Source organism: Rhizophagus irregularis, chromosome 31 (assembly GCF_026210795.1).
Source record: "Rhizophagus irregularis chromosome 31, complete sequence".
In the NCBI taxonomy this organism is placed as follows: domain Eukaryota; kingdom Fungi; phylum Glomeromycota; class Glomeromycetes; order Glomerales; family Glomeraceae; genus Rhizophagus; species Rhizophagus irregularis.
Window position 1 is genome coordinate 1,141,440 of NC_089459.1, and position 20,166 is coordinate 1,161,605.

Here is a 20,166-nt window from a genome sequence, read left to right on the forward strand (position 1 = left end):
ACATAATTAGTGAATAATTTCGTAAAATGAATAAATATATGCCAAATAATAATAAAATCTAATGAAATTTAATACACAATAAATTAAAACTAAATTTAAGTTATTTGTGAAATTTGAACATATTAATTATTATGTAGATTTTTTTAGCAACGGTATTTATATTATGTGATAATTGAATAAATGATCGGCAAATGATCGACAAATGATCAGTCAGTATTGTGACTAGGGAAACGGGAACCGTTGTAAGTCCAGAGCAATAAGTCGTTTCGTCACCCAAAAGCTGCCTAAAATCTGCAACTAAAGAAACAAACAAAATATTAGCAGACGTTACATTTTGTTAAAAATAAAAAAAAAGACAAAGAAAAAATATTTAAACACATACCGTAATGCATTTATGGAGAACCGGATTTCCAACCTTACCGAAATTCATGTCCATAGATATTTGAAGAAACTGTCTAAAAAAAAGTAATAAAACAAAATGTTACTAGTAAAAGTTTCGTTATTTTGTTAAAACAAATAACAAAGTAAAAAAAATATCTTACCTAAATCTAACGCGTCCAGATGACTCTAAAAAAGTGGAAGATGAAATATTAGCAAACATTTCGCTAAAAGAATTGATTTAAGTAAAAAGAATACTTCACTTACCAAAATATATGTCCCAAGAGACTCAAAGAATCACCTACAAAAGAAAAAAAGAAAAGAACTATTAGTAACATTTCATTAAAAGAAAAATAAAAAAAAAAGTCTGAAAGGGCCAAGTTTACACCAAAATTTATTCATAAAAAACCATTTTTTCTTGGCGCTGCTGGTAACTTTCAGTATTTTGTTTTAAACATCAACCATCTAAAAAAAGAGAAAAATTGAATGTTAACAATGCTTTGTTAGAATAAATAAATTCGAAAAAATACATTTGCAGATGTTAAAATACCTTAAGTTTATGTATCAAGGCAAAGGGCAAGAAACAATGCCTAAAAAAGAAAAAAATGTTAAAAACCGGTTAAATCAAGATAAAAAAATTAAAGAAAAAAAAAATGAAAACCTGAAATATTACGCTCAAGGAAACTAAACACCAGAAAAAGTGAGAGAAGTAAGGGGAAGGGTAAGACGAAGGAAATAGGAAAGTACTTTTTTTTTTCATGTGACTTATTTGTTTGATTATTGATCTTATCAGATGTGATACGCGGAGTAACGCGACGCGACAAAATTTTTTCAAATACGGGGTCTTTTTTTTTTTATATAATGAACATGATACATTTTGCTTTATCAAGTAATCAAGGACATTGCATACAATGTTACTAAAAATAAAAAGTATAAAGGGAAATAAGCAGGGGCATTATGTTTCAAAAAGGAAATTGTGGTAATGACGTAGGTGGAAGGAAGGAAAAATTACATGGGTTAAACCGGTACTACAAATTTATCTAGTTCCGTACAATAAATAGTCCTTCGCTACGCTCCGGACAATAAAATAGGGATGTCCGCTATGCTGTACCCGTGTGGAATGGAATGTTTTGGGTTTCGAGTATAACAAAGTTGTTCAGCAGGAGGATATGTCCCTTCTTTTATAATTTTGTAATTAAAGCTTTTTTTTTCATCAAAAAGTTTAATAAAAGGACTCTTAGGATAATTACTTTCTTCCTTCATTTTAGTGAAATTTATTTGCTTTGTTAAAATTCTGTTCACGGTATAAGTATCAACTCGTAATTTAAGTTTTATTGTTTATGGCAGGTACATGGCAAGGTACCTACTATATTACGTAGTATTATAAATAAACAGTGCAAAAATAACACGAGACTTACTATTTTTGGAAAATTTTATTTTTAGACGATATTTTTTGTTTACAAAGAATTGCTAGTATGCTACACAAAAAAAAAATCAGATAAATAAAAAAAAATGGTAAATTTAAATTTATTTTTTTATTAAATAATTTTTTTGTATAAACATTAGTGGTATACACGATTAAAAAAATTATTTTTTCATTAAATAAATTTTTGTATAAACATAATGCTATACACAATTAAAAAAAACACATTCTTATTATTGTTTATTTGATTTTTTTCACTTTTAAAGATGGAAAGGAGAAACTTGTGACAGCATAGAAAAAATTTACAAAGTTTATTAAATACCGTATATATTTTTTCATATAGAGTTAAATATTAAATAAATATCAACAAACTTTAAATTATCTTCCAAATTCCAATAACTTTCAATTTTTGTAAAGCGATTATTAATTGTTATTATTTACGATTAAGTGGATGTGTAGAAAAATGAAAATTATAATGTAAAAAGTAGAAAATAATGAGTAAAAATTATAATTTAAATAATAATGTAAGGATATTATTCTATTATCAAATCTACAAATCAGGTTTTATTAATTCCAAAATCAATTTATAATTATTAAGGATTTACGAGAAATAAAGGTTTTAATGTGAGAGAATTAGAATATAAGATAAAATTTTTAATGTGGGCGAGTGAAAAGAATATTGTTTAATATCAAAACATTATTATATGACCAAACTTTGGTAATAAACGTGAATAGAGAAATTTTATTTTGAATTTTTTTTGGAATATATTGTTTTTTGAAATTATCCTATATTCTAGGATTGCATTACCAACTGAAGCAGAAATTCAAAAGTGAAATGCAGGATCAGTGAGCATGAATAACAAGAGATCATTGTTCTTAAATATTAAAAGGCAAAAATCAGAGCTCAAGAAAAGGTATTAATAGTTTTAAATAGAAAGACTACTCAGATTGGAAGGTTAAAATGGGTTAATGAGCGTTAAAATGAAATATTATATATATATGATTTATAAATAATATTAAATTAATGCAGTAACGGTAATAATAATTCCGTTTATTAATGAAAAATTTATATGAGAGATGAAAAGTAGTGATGGGACTATGGGAGACGAAAAGGAGTGATGAGAGATGAAAAGAAGTAATGAGAGACGAAAAGAAGTGATGAGAGACGAAAAGAAGTGATGGGAGACGATGAGGAGTGATGGGAGATAAAAAGAAATGATGGGAGAGATGGAAGATGAAGAGGACGAAAAGAAGTGATGGGTGCAATATGTTTATATTGGTAAATTTTACAATGATAAATTTTTAATGTAAGAAAATTTAGAAAATACTAAATGAAATTTAGATTATTTTTTTTTAATTAGTTATTTAACTAAAATTAGACGTTTATTTATTTATTAAATTTATTAATAAATTTGTAATTACTTTACGCAAAGCTTCCTAGATAATTAAATTATTATTATCTTAATTTCTTTTTAAAAAGGCAGTAAGTAATAAAAATTTGTTCAATTAAAGAGTTCTATCATTTTAGTAAATTTAGTCTGATTTTTTGATTGTTTTATTATTTAAATTTCGCCATGCGTCCCCAAACATATCTAAAAAAAAAATTCACAAGGAAATCTTGCAAAATTTAGTTCTATTATTTTCACATTCCCATATTTAAGATATTTTAAATCTGACATTGATCCAAAAAAAAACGAAATTGAGCAGTACCCGCTTCAAATTTATGATTTTCCTTGTCTACACCACCCATTATCTTCCATGTGATAGTCATCTCGCCATTTTCTGATAACTTTGCTTTAGTTTTCCTCTTGTTACTAATATTTGAATTATCAATTTCAGGTACATGTAGACGAACAAAACTTAATTGTCCTTGTCCATAATTACGTTCCCCCCAGTTCTTATCATTTAGTATTTCTCCAATTTCATCAAATGCATTTTCTCCCTTGAAACTGCAAAAATAATAAGATCTACACGAAGAGTAACGAGTTATATGTGACCTGAAAATGCCAATGAAAGCATCCTCACTACAATGTATTGAAAAAGATTGTTCTCCTATTGCATTATGATGATTCTTGAGTCGCTTTTGTAGTTCTTTAATTATTGCTTTTTTTAAATGTGTAAGTTCCGAATCTGGAACAGGTTGTATATGAGGCGGGAGATTATTATATGAACTATGTTTTAATGTTTCATGTCGTTGCAATCCTGACTTACTTTTAAATCCCTTAGTACGCTTTTACAGATTGAACAATAGAACCTAACCGAGGCTTGGGATCCTGTCATTAAAAACCTGAGAGAAAATAAAAATATGAGAAAAAAATAACTAAAAATAAAAAAAAATAAAAAAAAATAAAAATAATGCAATTTTGCAGCTTCAGAAGAAAAATTGGTCGATATATACACCTAGTTCAGTCGGATGAGAAATCGTAGTGGTGGGATGAGAAAAGCGCGTTTTTTTTTATTAATTATTTCGATTTGCAACTGGCCAAGATAATGATAATTTTTTTGATTGATCATCTATTCACCTGACATTTCACCTGATATGAAATTCGTGTATGCGGATCAGTTTTGGTGTGAGCAAAAAGACTAATAAAGGAAATTATATTAATGATTCAAATCCGCCCATATGTTGATGAAAGAGAAAATCAGGGGATCTCAGTACTAGCCTGGTATAATCGTCAAAATATTACTTTTTGTGAGAATAACAATAATCCTGACAATTATTTACACACTTATTTAAGGATCATTTCTGTAATCCCTTCAGAATCAGTCAATGGAAACATCAACTGCGAAATAGGAAACAAAAACAAGGTGAAACAATTTAAGAATATATCGCAGCAATTACAGAATTATGGAAAAGAGTAAATTTCACTGATAAATGAATGGAATTGGATAAAATTCATGAATTTATCAAAGGTTTAAGACCTGAATTTGTTGTACCTGTACAATCTGCTATGCCTCAAATAGTAGAAGAAGCAATGGAAAAAACACAGGCATTAGAAACTGCTTTTTCAATGGGAATGAATTTATCAGTCTATCAATGATGCCAGGATATTTACAAAATATGAATGGAGGAATGATTTCTGTTCGAACTAACTTAGCCATGTATTAACCTGCCTATTCAATGAGTTATTCCTAACCAGAAAGTGTAAAAAAGATAGTTGAACGAAAAATCAGTGAAGGAATTACTGCAGCATTAAGCCAAATGTACACAGAAACTAAACCAACCAACCCTACTCCAAATAATAACAACAATAATAATCAAAACAAAAATAATTCAAGATGTTATGTCTGTAGAAGAACTAGACATATCGTGAAAAACTGTCGTCAAAGAAATAACCAGCAAAATAATAATAACCGTAATAATAATGGAAGAGATTTAAGAAATGTTGATTGTTACAATTGTGGTAGGAAAGGACATATTTTTAAGAACTGCAGGTCACCATCATCAAACAATAATAAAAGTAATAATAATGGAACTAATAATGGTTTCCAAAGTAACAGTCGTTTAAACTACTAAATGCATCTCTAGAGGGGGAGAGTGCGAATTTCAGAAAGTCCTCTAATAAAAATAGTGCAAAAAGAGTGAATTGGAAGGACCTATTAGAAGAAATCAGACCTATTGAAAAGCCAATTCAACTGTTAAAAAGACCTATATATGTTCTTAACATCTTATATAATAATTTTAGAATTTATTTATCAAAACAACTACAAAAAAACAAAACAATGTATAATTTATGGCAAGTAGAAGGAGGAAAAGTAGAAAATCGTGAAACTTCTCTTCAAGCTGTGCTTAAAGAAACAAAGGAAGAAACAGCACTAGATATTAAGAAAGATGAATGCATATTTTATTCAACGATCCAGCTTTTAATTGTGATGTATATTTAACTAAAGTACCTGATTATCAAGAGTTACAGCGAACTGAACCTGAAAAACAAGGAGCTTGGACAATTACTTCTTTCAAACAATTACAATTTATGGAGAAATATAATGAATTAATCCCAACACTAGTTAATTATTGTACTAATATTCTTAACCAATTAATTAGAGAAGAACCAGCATATCTTAATCAAAAAGAAAGAGCTAAAGAAGCCTTATATGGAGAAGTGATTGTATATGGACAACCTGTTAATGTTTTAATAGATTCAGGAGCTGTAGGTTGTATTATTTCTAAAAGATTCCTAGACAAAGTCAATAAAGGAATTGAATTACCTACAAATATTAAAATCATTGATGTAACAGGATAAAAATTATCACCACTAGGAATGGTTCAGCAAGTTCCAGTACAAATGAGAAATATTAAAGTCTATATTAATATGATAGTCACAAACTCAGCTAAATATAATGTTCTGCTTGGTAATGAATGGTTAAAAAAGGTTAATACAAACATCGATTATGAACAGAATGCTATTACCATTAAATATGAGGGAATTCAATAACAAATTCCTGTCACATACTATTCACAAAAATTGGACCCAGCAAAATATACAATTATTGACCCATGCCAGTAGATGAACTAAAATTAGAAAATGAGTTAGAAGACATCATAGCAGTTCTATTTTATAAGACAGAAATAATCGAAAGTACTTTTCAAATCAATGATCAGGAATATCATCCAGGGTATTTGGAATATATTAAGCAACAAAGTCACAATAATACTGGCGTAATTAATAGTAAAGAGCCAGGAAAATGCCTATGTAAAACCTTAGGAGATCAAGAATTTGTGATAATTGTCAAATAGTTCAAGAAGATTGGAATATTTATCACATGATGCAAGAATCAGAAAATCCAAATGTATTTAATATTTAACTAGACCAGAAAAAGTTGTACCAATTGGAAAATTAGAGGAAAGTCAATATCAATTGCTTTATCAATTATTGGATAAAAATAAAGACTTATTCACTAAATCATTGCAAGAGTTAAAACAAATTCCAGAAGGGAACATATTATTATCACTGAAGAAGTGCCACCTATCAAAAAGCAAGCTTATAGGACAGCACCAAAGGAAAATGAATTTATTGAGAGTGAAATTAATGACATGTTAGAACAAGGGTTAATAAAACCTTCAACTAGCCCCTGGTCATTTCCAGTAGTAGTAGCGAAAAAGAAGAATAGAAAACTTAGGTTTTGCGTTAATTATAAACCTCTTAACGATATTACGAAAAAAAATAATTACCTGTGATGCACAATGGTTCACCACTTTAGATTTAGCATCAGGGTATTGGCAAATAAAAGTAAGGGCAGAAGACCAGAAAAAAACAGCCTTTATCACAAAATTTGAAATATACGAATTCAAGGTTATGCCTTTTGGACTTTGTAATGCACCTGTGACATTTCAGCGAACTATGGATAAAGTTTTACATGGGATAAAAGAAAAGTTTGTTTTAGTTTACCTTGATGATGTCATTATATATTCAAAAACTTTTAAAGATCATATTTAACATTTAGAAGAAGTTCTGAATAGAATTCGTAAGGCAAATCTAAGATCAAAAGCAGAGAAATGACATTTTGCAGCAGCTGAACTTCAATTTTTAGAACATGTTGTAGGAAAAGAAGGTGTTAAATCTGATCCAGAAAAAGTCAATAAAATGGTTAATTACCCAGAGCCTCAAAATATTAGAGAATTGTGCGGAGTCCTAGGATTATTCTCTTATTATTGATGCTTCATCAAAGATTTTGCTAAAGTTGCTGATCTAATGTACAAGTTATTAAAAAAAGATGCACTCTATGAATGGACAAATTTACAACAGAAAGCATTTGAGAATTTAAGAGATAAATTAATGACAGCACCTATTGTACAATATCCAGATTTCTTAAAACCTTTCTTTTTATATACTGACGCTTCAATTATAGGACTAGGTGTAATACTTGCACAGAAAACTGATGATCAAGAGCATATTAGTCGAACTTTAATACCTGCGGAAAAGAATTATACCATCACAGAACTGGAATGCCTTGCGATCACTGGTCAGAATAGTCCATTTTGTCTAAATTTCAAATTGATGAATATTGGACGAAAGTTGGTCTAAATTTGGCCAATCATTGCCAAAAAAAATTGTCAAAATTATTATGGATGATTTGCACAGTTCGCCTGCCATTTGGCAATCACAAATCAGCAAAAATTTATTAAAAATTGGAAATAAACTATTCGTCAACCTTTTACTAGACATTCGTCCAAATTTCAAATTGCTGAATGTTGGACGAAATTAAGTCTAATTTTGTCTAATTGTTAATGATTATATTTTATTATTTCGCTTTATTAAAATTACACATTAAAAATTATCATATTAAATATCTAATATCTACAGTATCTGTCTATTTACACCTACCATCTACCATCCACCATCCACCATTCACCATTCACTATTCACCATTCATTGTCAACTATCATCAACCACCATCAACCATTGTTCACATCTCAAAATTATCTACGACTTACTCTATCTGACGAAAGTCTGAAAGAGAAACTTACAAAAAAAAAATAAAAAACGGTTAGTAAACCGTTATTATTTCAATAAAAAAAAGTCAAAGTTTTGAAGATTCAAAACCTACCTATTCAATAGAAGTCCGAAAGAAAATTTACAAAAAAAACATAAAGAAACAGTTAGTAAACCGATTCTTTAATAAAAAAATTTATATTTTGAAACTTATCTAACCAAAAATTCGAAGTGAAAACCTACAAAAAAAAAGAAGAAATGATTAGTTAAAGTTTCTTCAAAAAAAAAATAATTTTGAAATATAAAACTTACCCAATCTGTTCAATATAAGTTCAAAGTGAAAACCTACAAAAAAAGGAAAGAAATGATTAGTTTTTTATTAAAAAAGTTTTGAAAAGAAAGTGAAATTTCAAAACTCACCTATCCAAAGCCCAATAACTGAAAGCTGAAATTTACAAAATAGAAAAAAGAAATAATTAAAAAAATGTTTTTTTTTTAAAGTTTCAAAGTTTACTTCGAAACTTACCCATATATCCAAAGCCCAAAAACTGAAAGTCGAATCTACAAAATAGAAAAATAAATTTAAAATAAATTTAAAAAAAAAATATTTTTTTTTAAAAAAAAGCTTCGAAGTTTTCACTTCAAAACTCACCCATATATCCAAAATCCATGAACCGAAATCTATAAAATAGAAAAAAGAAACAGTTAAAAAAATATTTCTTTTAAAAAGTTTCGAAGATTTTACTCCAAAATTCACCTGTATATTCAACATCCAAAAACCAAAGGCCAAACCTACAAAATAGAAGAAAAAAAATTAAAATATTTTTTTAAAAAAAAGTTTTGAAGTTTTATTTCAAAACTCACCCATATATCCAACATCCAATAAACGAAAGCCGAAACCTACAAAATTGAAGATAAAAAATTATAAACATTAAAAAAAATTATTTTTTTTTAAAAAGGTTTCGAAGTTTTAACTTCAAAACTCACCTGTATATTCAAAGCCTAAGAAACAAAAGCCAAAACCTACAAAATTGAAGATAAAAAATTAAAAACATTAAAAAAAATTATTTTTTTAAAAAAAGTTTCGAAGTTTTAACTTTGAAACCTACCTATATATCCAATGCCCAAGAACTGAAAAAAACCTACAAAATAGAAGAAAGATACAATTAAAAAAAAAATTTGTTTAAAAAAAGTATAAAAATTCGTACCTACGAATCTTTGAGTATTCTGTTTTTTGGAATCCCACCTGAGACACCTGAGACCTAAAAAAAAAAAAATAGAAAAAGAACGGTTAGAAACTGTTTACAATATTAAAATAAAAAATAAAAAATCAAGATTTATAGTTACTTACGAATCTTGATTTTTCGTTGTTCTTCAAAACTCGAAAGCCCACTGAACCTATAAAAAATAAAAGAAAAAGAACGGTTAATAACTGTTCATAATATTAAAAAATAAACAAAAAAAAAGATAACCAAGTTTTAAACTTACAAAACTTAGTTTTTTCCATTCTTCAGAAGTCACCCGAGAGCCAAACCTAAAAAAAAAGTAAAAAAGAACGGTTATTAGTATAACTGTTCATATTTTATTAAAAAAAAACAAAAAAAAATCCAAAGAATTCATACTTACGAATCTTTGGATTTTTGTACTTCAGAAGTCCACCCGAGTACTGAAACTAAAAAAAAAAAGTAAAAAAGAACGGTTAGTATTAACTGTTTATATTTTATTAAAAAAAAGGGATGAAAAAAAGTGAAAGAGGAAAGGGGAAGGTAAAAGGAAGGGAAAAGGGAAGGAAGGAAAGGAAGGGAAATGAGAACGAAGGAAGGGAAAGTAGAAGAAGAGAAAAAGGAAGAAGGAAAAGGAGAGGGAAAGAAAGAAATTAAAAAAGTTTAAAAAAGGATGCATTAGAAATTCTTTTTTATACGTGTATCATGTACAGATGGTGATCAAAAGTATACGGACATTTTAATTTGCCAAAATTATGCCGATCATCACGTGATGACGTAATATAAACAATACGTCATTTAACGCCTTATATCATAATAAAAACCTCCCCAATGTTTTTTTTTTAGTAAACATTCACCAAATATGTTCTAAGCTCACCCCAAAAACCCGATATGCGATTATTTATGGTTATAATTGTGGACAATCGGGCCGTTTAATTGCAGAACACTTGGGGTGTAGTAAAACTGCTGTTTATGATGTACTTAAACATTTTCGTGAAACTGGCTCTTTCACACCAAAAAAAAAAATCAGGTCGCCCTCCACTCTTTGACTCACCAGCACGACAAGAACTCAAAGCTTTTGTTAAAGAAAATGGTGAAAATCGTCGACTTTGTTCAAAAAAGCTTGCAACTGTTTGGACAGCTCGTAAAAAGCAACCTATTTCTGTGTGTACCATACGCCGAAACCTCAAAAAGGTTGGACTTAGTGCCTGTATTCCCCGTCATAAACCTGCAATGACAGAAGCACATCGTCAGGCTCGTCTTGAATGGGCATTCTTGCACACGAGATTGGACAACAAGAAAATGGAGAAGAGTGCTTTTTTCAGATGAAAGCACTTTTACACAATTTCAGAAAGGTCGTCAGGGGAAGGGTTTGGCGTGAACCAGGAGAAGAATTGAATCCTGATTGTATTGCAGTTACCGTTAAACACAGTCCTAGCAGAATGTTTTGGGGGTTGTTTCTCCATGGCGGGCTTGGACCAATTGTTCCGTTAAAAGGCTCAGTTACAGGTCAAACTCATGCTAAAATTATTCAAAACTATGTTGTACCTACTTTGGATGAGCATTTTCCACAGGGTAATGGAATTTTTCAAGAAGACAATGCTCCACCACATCGTTCAAAAGTCGCTAAGGCCACCCGTGAAGATGCCAAAATTGTGGAGCTTCAATGGCCAGCAGCAAAGCCCCGATTTGAACCCCATAGAGAACATGTGGGCAGAAATGAAAGCAATGGTGCATCGACGTCGACCCACCACCATCTAATATCAAAGTACTTGAGAAATATGTTAAAGATGCGTGGGATGATATTCCTCCAGAATATTATAAAAAATTAATTGATAGCATGCCACAGAGAATTGAGGCAGTTATTGCTGCAAATGGATATAGTATTAATTATTAATATATAATTTTTTTTACATAAAATTAATAAAGGACAATCAGATTAATATATTTACTTAATAAATTTTATTTTTATTATATTATTTTATATGAAATTTTTATTTTAAAAAATGTCCGCATACTTTTGATCACCATCTGTAACATGTAACATTTAATTAGTAACATAATTCAATCATAGATCATCGAATATAGGCCAATTTGTATTAAGGCTGGTCGATTTATGGTTTTTTTTTATGTTACAACTCAACCAAAAATCAACCAAAAATCAACCAGTTGATTTATACCAAATTTTTCCAATTTTTGTAATTAACCGAATGTGTGACGAATTATGTGATCGATTTGCCGAATTATTGCCGAAAGGTCTTATTGATAAAATAAATGATTTTGTGACATTATCTTTATGGAAGTAAATTCATCATCATCACTGACCATGCAGCACTCAAGTGGTTACTAAATTCAACAACGGAAAATAATAATAAAAGATTAGAAAGATGAAAGATTGCTTTATCAGAATATAAATATGACATTGTATATCGAAAAGAAACTAAACATGCGAATGCTGATGCATTCTTTTATCTTGACTCAACCTCAACTAATAATCACACCAATCCTTCAATCTCACATAACAATCATGAATGAACAACTATACAATGAATTAATATTATTTTTAACAACTCTTACTTTTATGGACAGCATAACTGATAAACGGAAAACCCAAATTCAGAAAAACTCAATCCAATATATTTATCAAAATAATATTTTATTTAGGAAAACAAAGGATGGTATAAGAAAAGTAATTCTACGTGAACAAGTAGAACCCATTTTATATCACTTTCATACAAATATGAGCGGTGCTCATTTAGGAATAGACGCTATAATTGGAAAATCAAAGATCAATATTATTGGCCACAATTAGGAGAAAATGTAAAAGAATATATAAGAACTTGTGATATTTGTCAAAGAAGAAGACCTATTAATCGGCGAGAAGAACTGATACCAATATTGGTTAAGGGACTATTTCATAGGATAGAAATTGACATTAAAGGACCATTACCGATCACTAGTAGTGAAAATAGATATATTATCATCGCCATGGATTATTTTACAAAATGGCTGAAAGAAAGAGTAATACCCAATATTAAAGCAGAAACAGTAGCTAAATTTATTTATGAAGAAATTATTTGTAGACATGGAGTTCTACAAGAAATTCTATCAGATAGAGGAACATCATTTATAAATAAATTAATTGATGAATTATGCGAAAATTATCAAACTAAATATTGTCTTACATCAGCTTATAAGCCTTAAACAAATGGAATGGTTGAAAAATTTAATCGAACAATTGGTGAATGTATTGCAAAATTAGTTCAAGATAATAATAAGGAATGAGATCAATTAATCGATGCAGTACTTTTAGCGTATCGAACAAAGAAGCATCACTGGTCGAAATAAAAACTTTCGGTCATGTGACAAATTGGCTGATCTGTTACACATTTCAGCTAAATTTCAGAAATTATTAAAAATCGGCCAAATTTTGACATATATGATTTATAGTCAATTTATTGAATTATTTAATCAAATGTTACGTGTTATGCATTACGCATATTAAAAGTTTAAAAAAGAATCATCTTATACATCCTTTTTTAAACTTTTTTTAATTTTTTTCTTCCCCTTCCCTTTCCTTTCCTTCATTTTCCTTCCCTGTTTCTTCTTCTTCCCCTTTTCCTTCCTTTATTCTCCTTTCCCTTCCTTCCCCTTCCCCCTTCCCCTTTCACTTTTTTACTTTTTTTTTATAGGTTCAGCTTTTGGGTAGACTTTCAAAGTACAGAAACTCCAAAGATTTGTAAGTACAAATTCTTTGAAGTTTATTTTATTTTTTTTTAATATGAACGGTTACTAACTGTTTTTTTTTTCTTTTTTTTAGATTTGGCCATTTGAGTGGGTTTCTGAAGTACAGAAACTCCAAAGATTCGTAAGTACGAATACTTTGGAGTTTATTTTATTTTTTTTCTTTCTTTTTTTTTAGGTTTGGCCGTTCGGGTGACTTCTGAAGAATGGAAAAAACCAAGTTTCGTAAGTTCAGAACTTGGTTTATTTTTTTTTTAATATTATGAATGGTTATTAACCATTCTTTTTCTTTTATTTTTTATAGGTTCAGCATTTCAGGTAGGTCTTCCAAGTTCTGAAGAACGAAAAAAACCAAGATTCGTAAATATATACGAATCTTGGTTTTAATTTTTTTGTTTTTTTAATTTTATTAATGAATGGTTACTAATAATCATTCCTTTCTTTATTTTTTAGATTCGGGTGGGCTTTTGAAGAATGAAAACCTAAAGATAAAGATTCGTAAGTACAAATCTTTATAATTTTTTTTTATCATTTTAGAATGGTTACTAATAACTGTTCCTTTCTTTATTTTTTAGGTTTGGATGGGCTTCTAAAGAACGAAAATCCAAAGATAAAGATTCGTAAGTACAAATCTTTACTTTATAATTTTTTTTTTGTTTTATTAATCATTTTGGAACGGTTACTAATAACCGTTCCTTTCTTTATTTTTTTAGGTGCGGTAGACTTCTGACGAACAAAAACCCAAAGATAAAGATTTGTAAATACGAATCTTTATAATTTTTTTTTTGTTTTTTCTTTATTATGAACGATTACTAATAACCGTTCTTTTCTTTATTTTTTAGGTTCAGTGGGCTTCTGAAGAACAAAAACCCAAAGATTAAGATTTGTAAGTACAAATCTTCATAATTTTTTTTTGTTTTTTCTTTATTACAAACAGTTACTAATAACCGTTCTTTTCTTTATTTTTTTAAGTGTAGTGGACTTCCAACAAACGAAAACTCAAAAATAAAGATTTGTAAATACGAATCTTTATATACAGTATATATATATTTTTATTTTTTTTATCATTTTGGAATGGTTTATTAACCGTTCTTTTCTTTATTTTTTTAGGTGCAGTGGGCTTTTGACGAACGAAAACCCAAAGATAAAGATTTGTAAGTACGAATCTTCATAATTTTTTTTTTGTTTTTTTTTATCATTTAGAACAGTTACTAATAACCGTTTCTTTCTTTATTTTTTAGGTTTGGTGGGCTTCTGAAGAACAAAAACCCAAAGATAAAGATTCGTAAGTACAAATTTTTACTTTATAATTTTTTTTGTTTTTTTAATCATTTTGAAACGGTTACTAATAACCGTTCCTTTCTTTGTTTTTTTAGGTGCGGTGGCTTCTGACGAACGAAAACTCAAAGATAAAGATTCGTAAGTACGAATCTTTATATATATATATTTATTTTTTTTTTGTTTTTCCTTTATTACAAATGGTTTATTAACCATTTCCTTTCTTATTTTTTTAGGTTTGGTAGACTTCGATGAACGAAAACTCAAAGATTCGTAAGTACTAGTACGATTCTTTACTTTTTTTTTTTTTTTAATTTTATTAATGAACAGTTACTAATAACTGTCCTTTTCTTTTTTATAGGTTCGGGTAGACTTAAGAATGGAAAAAGGAGAACCTTTAAGATTTGTAAGTAATATACTTACGAATTTTTTTTTTAATATTATGGAACAGTTACTAACTGTTCCTTTGATTTTTTTTATAGGTTCAGGTAGATTTCCGTCTTTCTAAGGAACAGAAAAAACTAAAGATTCAGTATGAATCTTTATTTTTTTATTTTTGTTTATTATTACGAATGGTTTCTAACCATTCTTTTTCTTTTTTTTTAGGTCAGTGTCTTCTGAAGAATGGAAAAAACCAAAATTCGTAAATACGAATCTTGGTTTTATTTTTATTTTTTTTTTATAATATTAACGAATGGTTACTGATAACCGTTCTTATTTTATTTTTTTTAGGTTCAGTGGGCTTCTGAAGAACAATGGAAAACCAAGATTCGTAAGTAAGTACGAATCTTGGTTTTTTTTTTATTTTTTATTTTTATTTTTTATTACTACTACGAACAGTTTACTAATAACCGTTCTTTCCTTTTTGTAGGTTTTGGAATCTTTAGAAAAAGTAAAACCAAGATTCGTAAGAGGCGTGCCAGAAATCAGCTGATTTGAAAGGGGTGGGCTTCAGATCAGGTCTATATATATCACGTGACATTTATATATCTAAAGTAATTTAATTATTTTTATATATAATTACTATAATGCAATTATCTTGACTTCTAGTGATTTAATTTTAATAAACTTTTTTTTTAATTTATAGCTCTCATTTAGCTCTACAAATCTAACTTTACAAAATAAAAAAAGTTTGTTTAAATTGAATCACTAGAAGCCAAGATAATTGTATTTACATTATAATAATTATTATAATGCAATTATCTTGACTTCTAGTAATCCAATTTTAATAAACTTTTTTTTATTTTATAGCTCTCATTTAATTCTACAAATATAGCTTTAAAAAACAAAAAAAGTTTGTTCAAATTGAATTACTAGAAGCCAAGATAATTGAATTTATTTATATTATAATAATTATTATAATGCAATTATTTTAACTTCTAGTGATCCAATTTTAATAAACTTTTTTTTTTAATTTATAGCACTCATTTAGCTTTAAAAGTCTAGCTTTACAAAACAAAAAAAAGTTTGTTCAAATTGAATTACTAGAAGCTAAAATAATTATATAATACTAATTATTATATATAATATTTAATATTTAATACTAGTAATAATTTTTTTAGCCAATCAGATTTCAATCAGGTGGGGGTGGGGGTTAAAGCTACTAATTGAGAGAAATCAGCTGATTTCTGGCATGCCCCTAAGTACGAATCTTGGTTTATTTTTTATTTTTTTTTATTATTATAAATGGTTATTAATAATCGCTCTTTTTTTTTCTTTTTTATAGGTTTGGCGTTTCGAGTGGGTTCTAATAAACAGAAAAAACCAAAGATTCGTAAGTAGAATCTTGGGGTTTTTTGCTTTTTTTTAATATTATGAAACGGTTACTAACCATTCTTTTTTTTTTTATAGTTTCAGTGGGTTTCCAAAAGATCAAGATTTGTAAGTATATATGAATACATGAATTATGTGATTGTGGAATTGTAGATTAGCAATACTTATTTGTAATATGAATTTATAAATAAAGTTGTAATTTTATTGCGAATATCAAATAAAATGAGTTGTAGCTGAATATTAGTAAATAAATTTAGTACAAATTTGCAACATAAATTAAGTAACATTCAGAAAACTATTCACCAAAATTTGCTATCTGAAATTGTTTCGAATGTTAACTGAATTTTGGCTGAAATTTCAAGCTGAACTTTAGGCGAGTGGCAGCGAATAGCAGCCAAAAAATTGGCTAAAGTTCAGCTAGCATTAGATCATAAATCAGCCTAAAATCAGCTGGCTGAATTTTGGCCAATTTGAATTATTTATCATTCACGCATAACACTACAGCAGAAAAAACACCATTTTATTTAACTTATGGACGAGAAGCAACTTTACCAATTGATTTAAAAATTCCATCTCAAATATCTCAAAGTAAAAAGGATCTAATGCAAAGATGAATTTATCAGTTAATAGTTGAATTAGAAGAAGAATGAAATAATATTTCGTTAAAAATTGAAAAAGAACAAGCGAAGTAAAAACAAGTATATGATCAACAAGGAATTTCAGAAAAATTAAAAATAGGAGATCAATTCTTAATAAAACGAATGTGACTTAAAAATAATTTCTCAGCAAAATTAGAAAATAAGTGGATAGGACCTTATTTTATTCATGAAGTACTTAATGATAATGTTTATAAACTTAGAAATTTAGATGGAAAACTAGTTAAACATGTAATTCATGGAAATAGACTTAAGAAATATCATGAACAAAAGTTGGAACCAATAGTTATAATTTGAAAATAGTAAAAAGTTTTATTAGAAAAAAGAAAATTATTATTGTTCATTGTTATTATTATTATATTATCATTATTATCATTAATATAATCAGAATCATCAGCAACAAATATTTGATCGTAAGAAGAAGAGGAAAAAGATGAATATGAAGATGAAGATACAAATGAGGGGGACTCTGATATATTATTGTCATCAAAAATGATTATACCATATTTATGTATGACGCTCATTACGTGATAATATTTAGTTTCAAAATATTTTGTACTATATATAGTTTTTTTATTATTTTTTTTCAGTTGTTTTACTTTGTTTTTTAATTCGACGATTTCTTCATCTTGTTGAATAACTTTCTTTTGGGCACTCCAGCACTCTTTTTGAGCGATAGCTCAAAGTTCATTATGGAATTGTGCTTCTTCTTGTTGTTGATAAAGTTGCCCATACTGCAAAATATCAAATTCCGTTAGAGTCATAATTTCTTCTTGTAAGGAATTATTTTCAGCTTGTAAGAAATCATTTTTAGATCGTAACGTTTAAACTTGATCTTGTATTATTAAATGGGAAAGTAGAAACACCAAGTTAGTCAAAGACTAAGTGAATAAATCGATAGTTCAAAAAAGTTCTACAGGGGAGTCCATTCAAGACTAGATATCCTAGAGGTACAAGTACCCATCTGCAAGCCGAAAAGAGAAATCAATTGTTCAAGAACCAGATATAAGATCAAAACCCTGTCTATAGGCTATCCCTATTTAAGAAATATTTTAAGAACCTTGTGTGCAATACTCATCTTTAAGTTGATAAACTTGTGATTTACAAGCAGTCTTTAGTGCCTTAAATCGAGTTTGTGATTTTTTGGAGGAAATTTTTGAACAACGGCACAGCATTTTAATATAAGGGTGTTAAGGAAATTATATGAGTTTTGACAAAAGTGATATATGCAAAAGATTTTGCAGAGAAGTGAAGAAAAGGGGAAAAGGAAAAATTAGGTTCTTAAATAAGAAAAAAACATGACGCGAAAAAATATGTTCTAATTGAAATAACAAAAATGACGCGAAAAATTCAGTAACAGCTGATAATTATTACACATAGAAATAATTAAGAAGAAGAAAAAGTTATTTTTAGAACAAGGAGAAATGTTTTAAAATAGTAATACGCGATTAACTAATTTAAGGGGTAAAGTTAATCAAACTAAATTAGTGAAACAATAATGTAGCGATTTACCGAAATTAGTAGTTGATCATTAATAATATTAATTAATTAAGTACGACAATGAAATTCTTATTTAAAGACGCGTTCTATTTTGTTATGATTCACTTTTTCTCATGTACGCCCACTGAAAATTGTGTTCTAGACTTATTAACTGAAGGAAATAGTTCGCAGATTCTGAGCAAACGTTATTCAGACGAAATGGATGATAAAACAAAAATTCATGTAACATACCGATGTTTATTATGAGCTCAACAATTAAAACAAAGAATTCCAGCTTTAATTTTCGCATATTTCTTAGAATAGCTTATTGAACAAAAGGAACTAACAAAAAAGCAAGTTAGACAAATAGTTTCAGAACATTATTATTGGATTTCTGTTCATATTTATTATATCTTCAAGACAAATCCTATTCAAATTTATTGTACTATTAATACTACTGTTAATTTAATAAGATCTTTAAGACAAAACGAAATTAAGCAATTGGTATTGAAAATTTAAAGACTCACAGGAGTTCGTTCTTTAAGGGAGAAAAGTGTTAAAATAGAAATGTGACGCAGTAATTTTATGTAGATCAATTTTAAAGATCATTTCATAGATTCCTTGATTTTTTCAATTTTCGATTTTGCGATTTATTTGATAAATCTGATAAATCTGATAAATTTGATATATTTGATTTATTTATTTTATTAATTTTATTTATTTTATTTGTTATATTTTATATATTTATTTTTTTATTTATTTATTTTATTTTATTTATTATATTTATTTATTATATTTGTTTTATTTATTTTATCAAATATTTTTAATTTTTATTTTATTATAAATAGTGATAGGATTTTATTAAGTAGAAGAAGTAGTTAGTTAGATAGTTTCATAGATAGTTAAAGAATTGTATTGTAGTTTTCGAGTTATACGAAAAGAGTATTATTTCCAGTAGTATAATTTAAGATAGTTAATTTCGCAACTAAGAGATTTTCTATATTTTTTGTCGTATTTAAAATCTCATATTATTTTAATAAAAACCTATTTTCTTTAACTGAACATCCAACATTATTTCACGTGATTATTTGTGATCAACTTAAGACTCTCCTATTAAGTTAAACTCCAGTTAACCTGTTAAAGCGTTAAAGTTTTTCAGTTGGCTTTAATCATTGATAGGATAACAATATGATATACTGTGCAGTTTTGGCAGTTTCAGATAGCATTCTAAAACAATAATTTTTTTTATTTAAAATTATCTTAAATATAAAATACCCAAATTATTAAAATTATACCTATTTGAAAAGCTTTTTTTCTGAAGTTTAATGGTCTGTTTAGCGGTCTAAAAAAGTCAGAACTCAGAAGCTAAAAAAAATATAAATAGAAGGTTATTATATTTCTATACTCTTTCTATTTAAAAATCTTTTTTTCTAAGCTTACCGATCTGAAATAACAGTTCAAAAGCTATAAAATATACAAATATACATTTTATTTTGTATTTTGTATTCGTTAAACTCTTATAAAAAAAAAGAAAAAAGACTGGTATACTTAAAAACAATGATTGTTTGAATAGTTTAATTACATATTGTATTATTATTAAATCCACAGCATTGTGAAAATGATCTATATACGAAATACTGATTTTTACTAATACTTTATTTATAATGTCAGTTAAATATCATATAAATATCAATGACCTAATTTACCGATATTTTTATGATGTTTCTTTGGAAATAATGGTTTATATCAGTAAAAAATTATTGTCATATTGGGTTAAT

The 20,166-nt window shown here is 27.7% G+C and overlaps 3 protein-coding genes across 3 annotated transcripts; all 3 read right to left on the reverse strand.

Annotated features, from left to right (window-relative positions):
- Nucleotides 1-222: 222 nt before the first annotated feature.
- On the reverse strand, nucleotides 223-601 carry OCT59_022353 (uncharacterized protein; the record flags this gene model as incomplete). The annotated part of the gene is made up of 3 exons (XM_066144754.1): nucleotides 223-297; nucleotides 383-455; nucleotides 543-601. The coding sequence occupies 3 exons, from the start codon at nucleotides 599-601 to the stop codon at nucleotides 223-225; spliced, it is 207 nt and encodes a 68-aa protein (XP_066006184.1).
- Nucleotides 602-3,467: 2,866 nt separating this feature from the next.
- Nucleotides 3,468-4,081, reverse strand: OCT59_022354 (uncharacterized protein; the record flags this gene model as incomplete). Its single annotated transcript, XM_025328732.2, has 2 exons — nucleotides 3,468-3,972; nucleotides 4,056-4,081. 2 exons carry the CDS (start codon nucleotides 4,079-4,081, stop codon nucleotides 3,468-3,470), a joined length of 531 nt encoding a protein of 176 aa, XP_025165341.2.
- Nucleotides 4,082-8,238: 4,157 nt separating this feature from the next.
- OCT59_022355 (uncharacterized protein) lies at nucleotides 8,239-9,742 on the reverse strand (the record flags this gene model as incomplete). The annotated part of the gene is made up of 12 exons (XM_066144755.1): nucleotides 8,239-8,265; nucleotides 8,455-8,474; nucleotides 8,548-8,580; nucleotides 8,656-8,680; nucleotides 8,762-8,783; nucleotides 8,888-8,916; nucleotides 8,993-9,027; nucleotides 9,100-9,135; nucleotides 9,223-9,258; nucleotides 9,482-9,497; nucleotides 9,587-9,633; nucleotides 9,724-9,742. The coding sequence occupies 12 exons, from the start codon at nucleotides 9,740-9,742 to the stop codon at nucleotides 8,239-8,241; spliced, it is 345 nt and encodes a 114-aa protein (XP_066006185.1).
- Nucleotides 9,743-20,166: the final 10,424 nt, after the last annotated feature.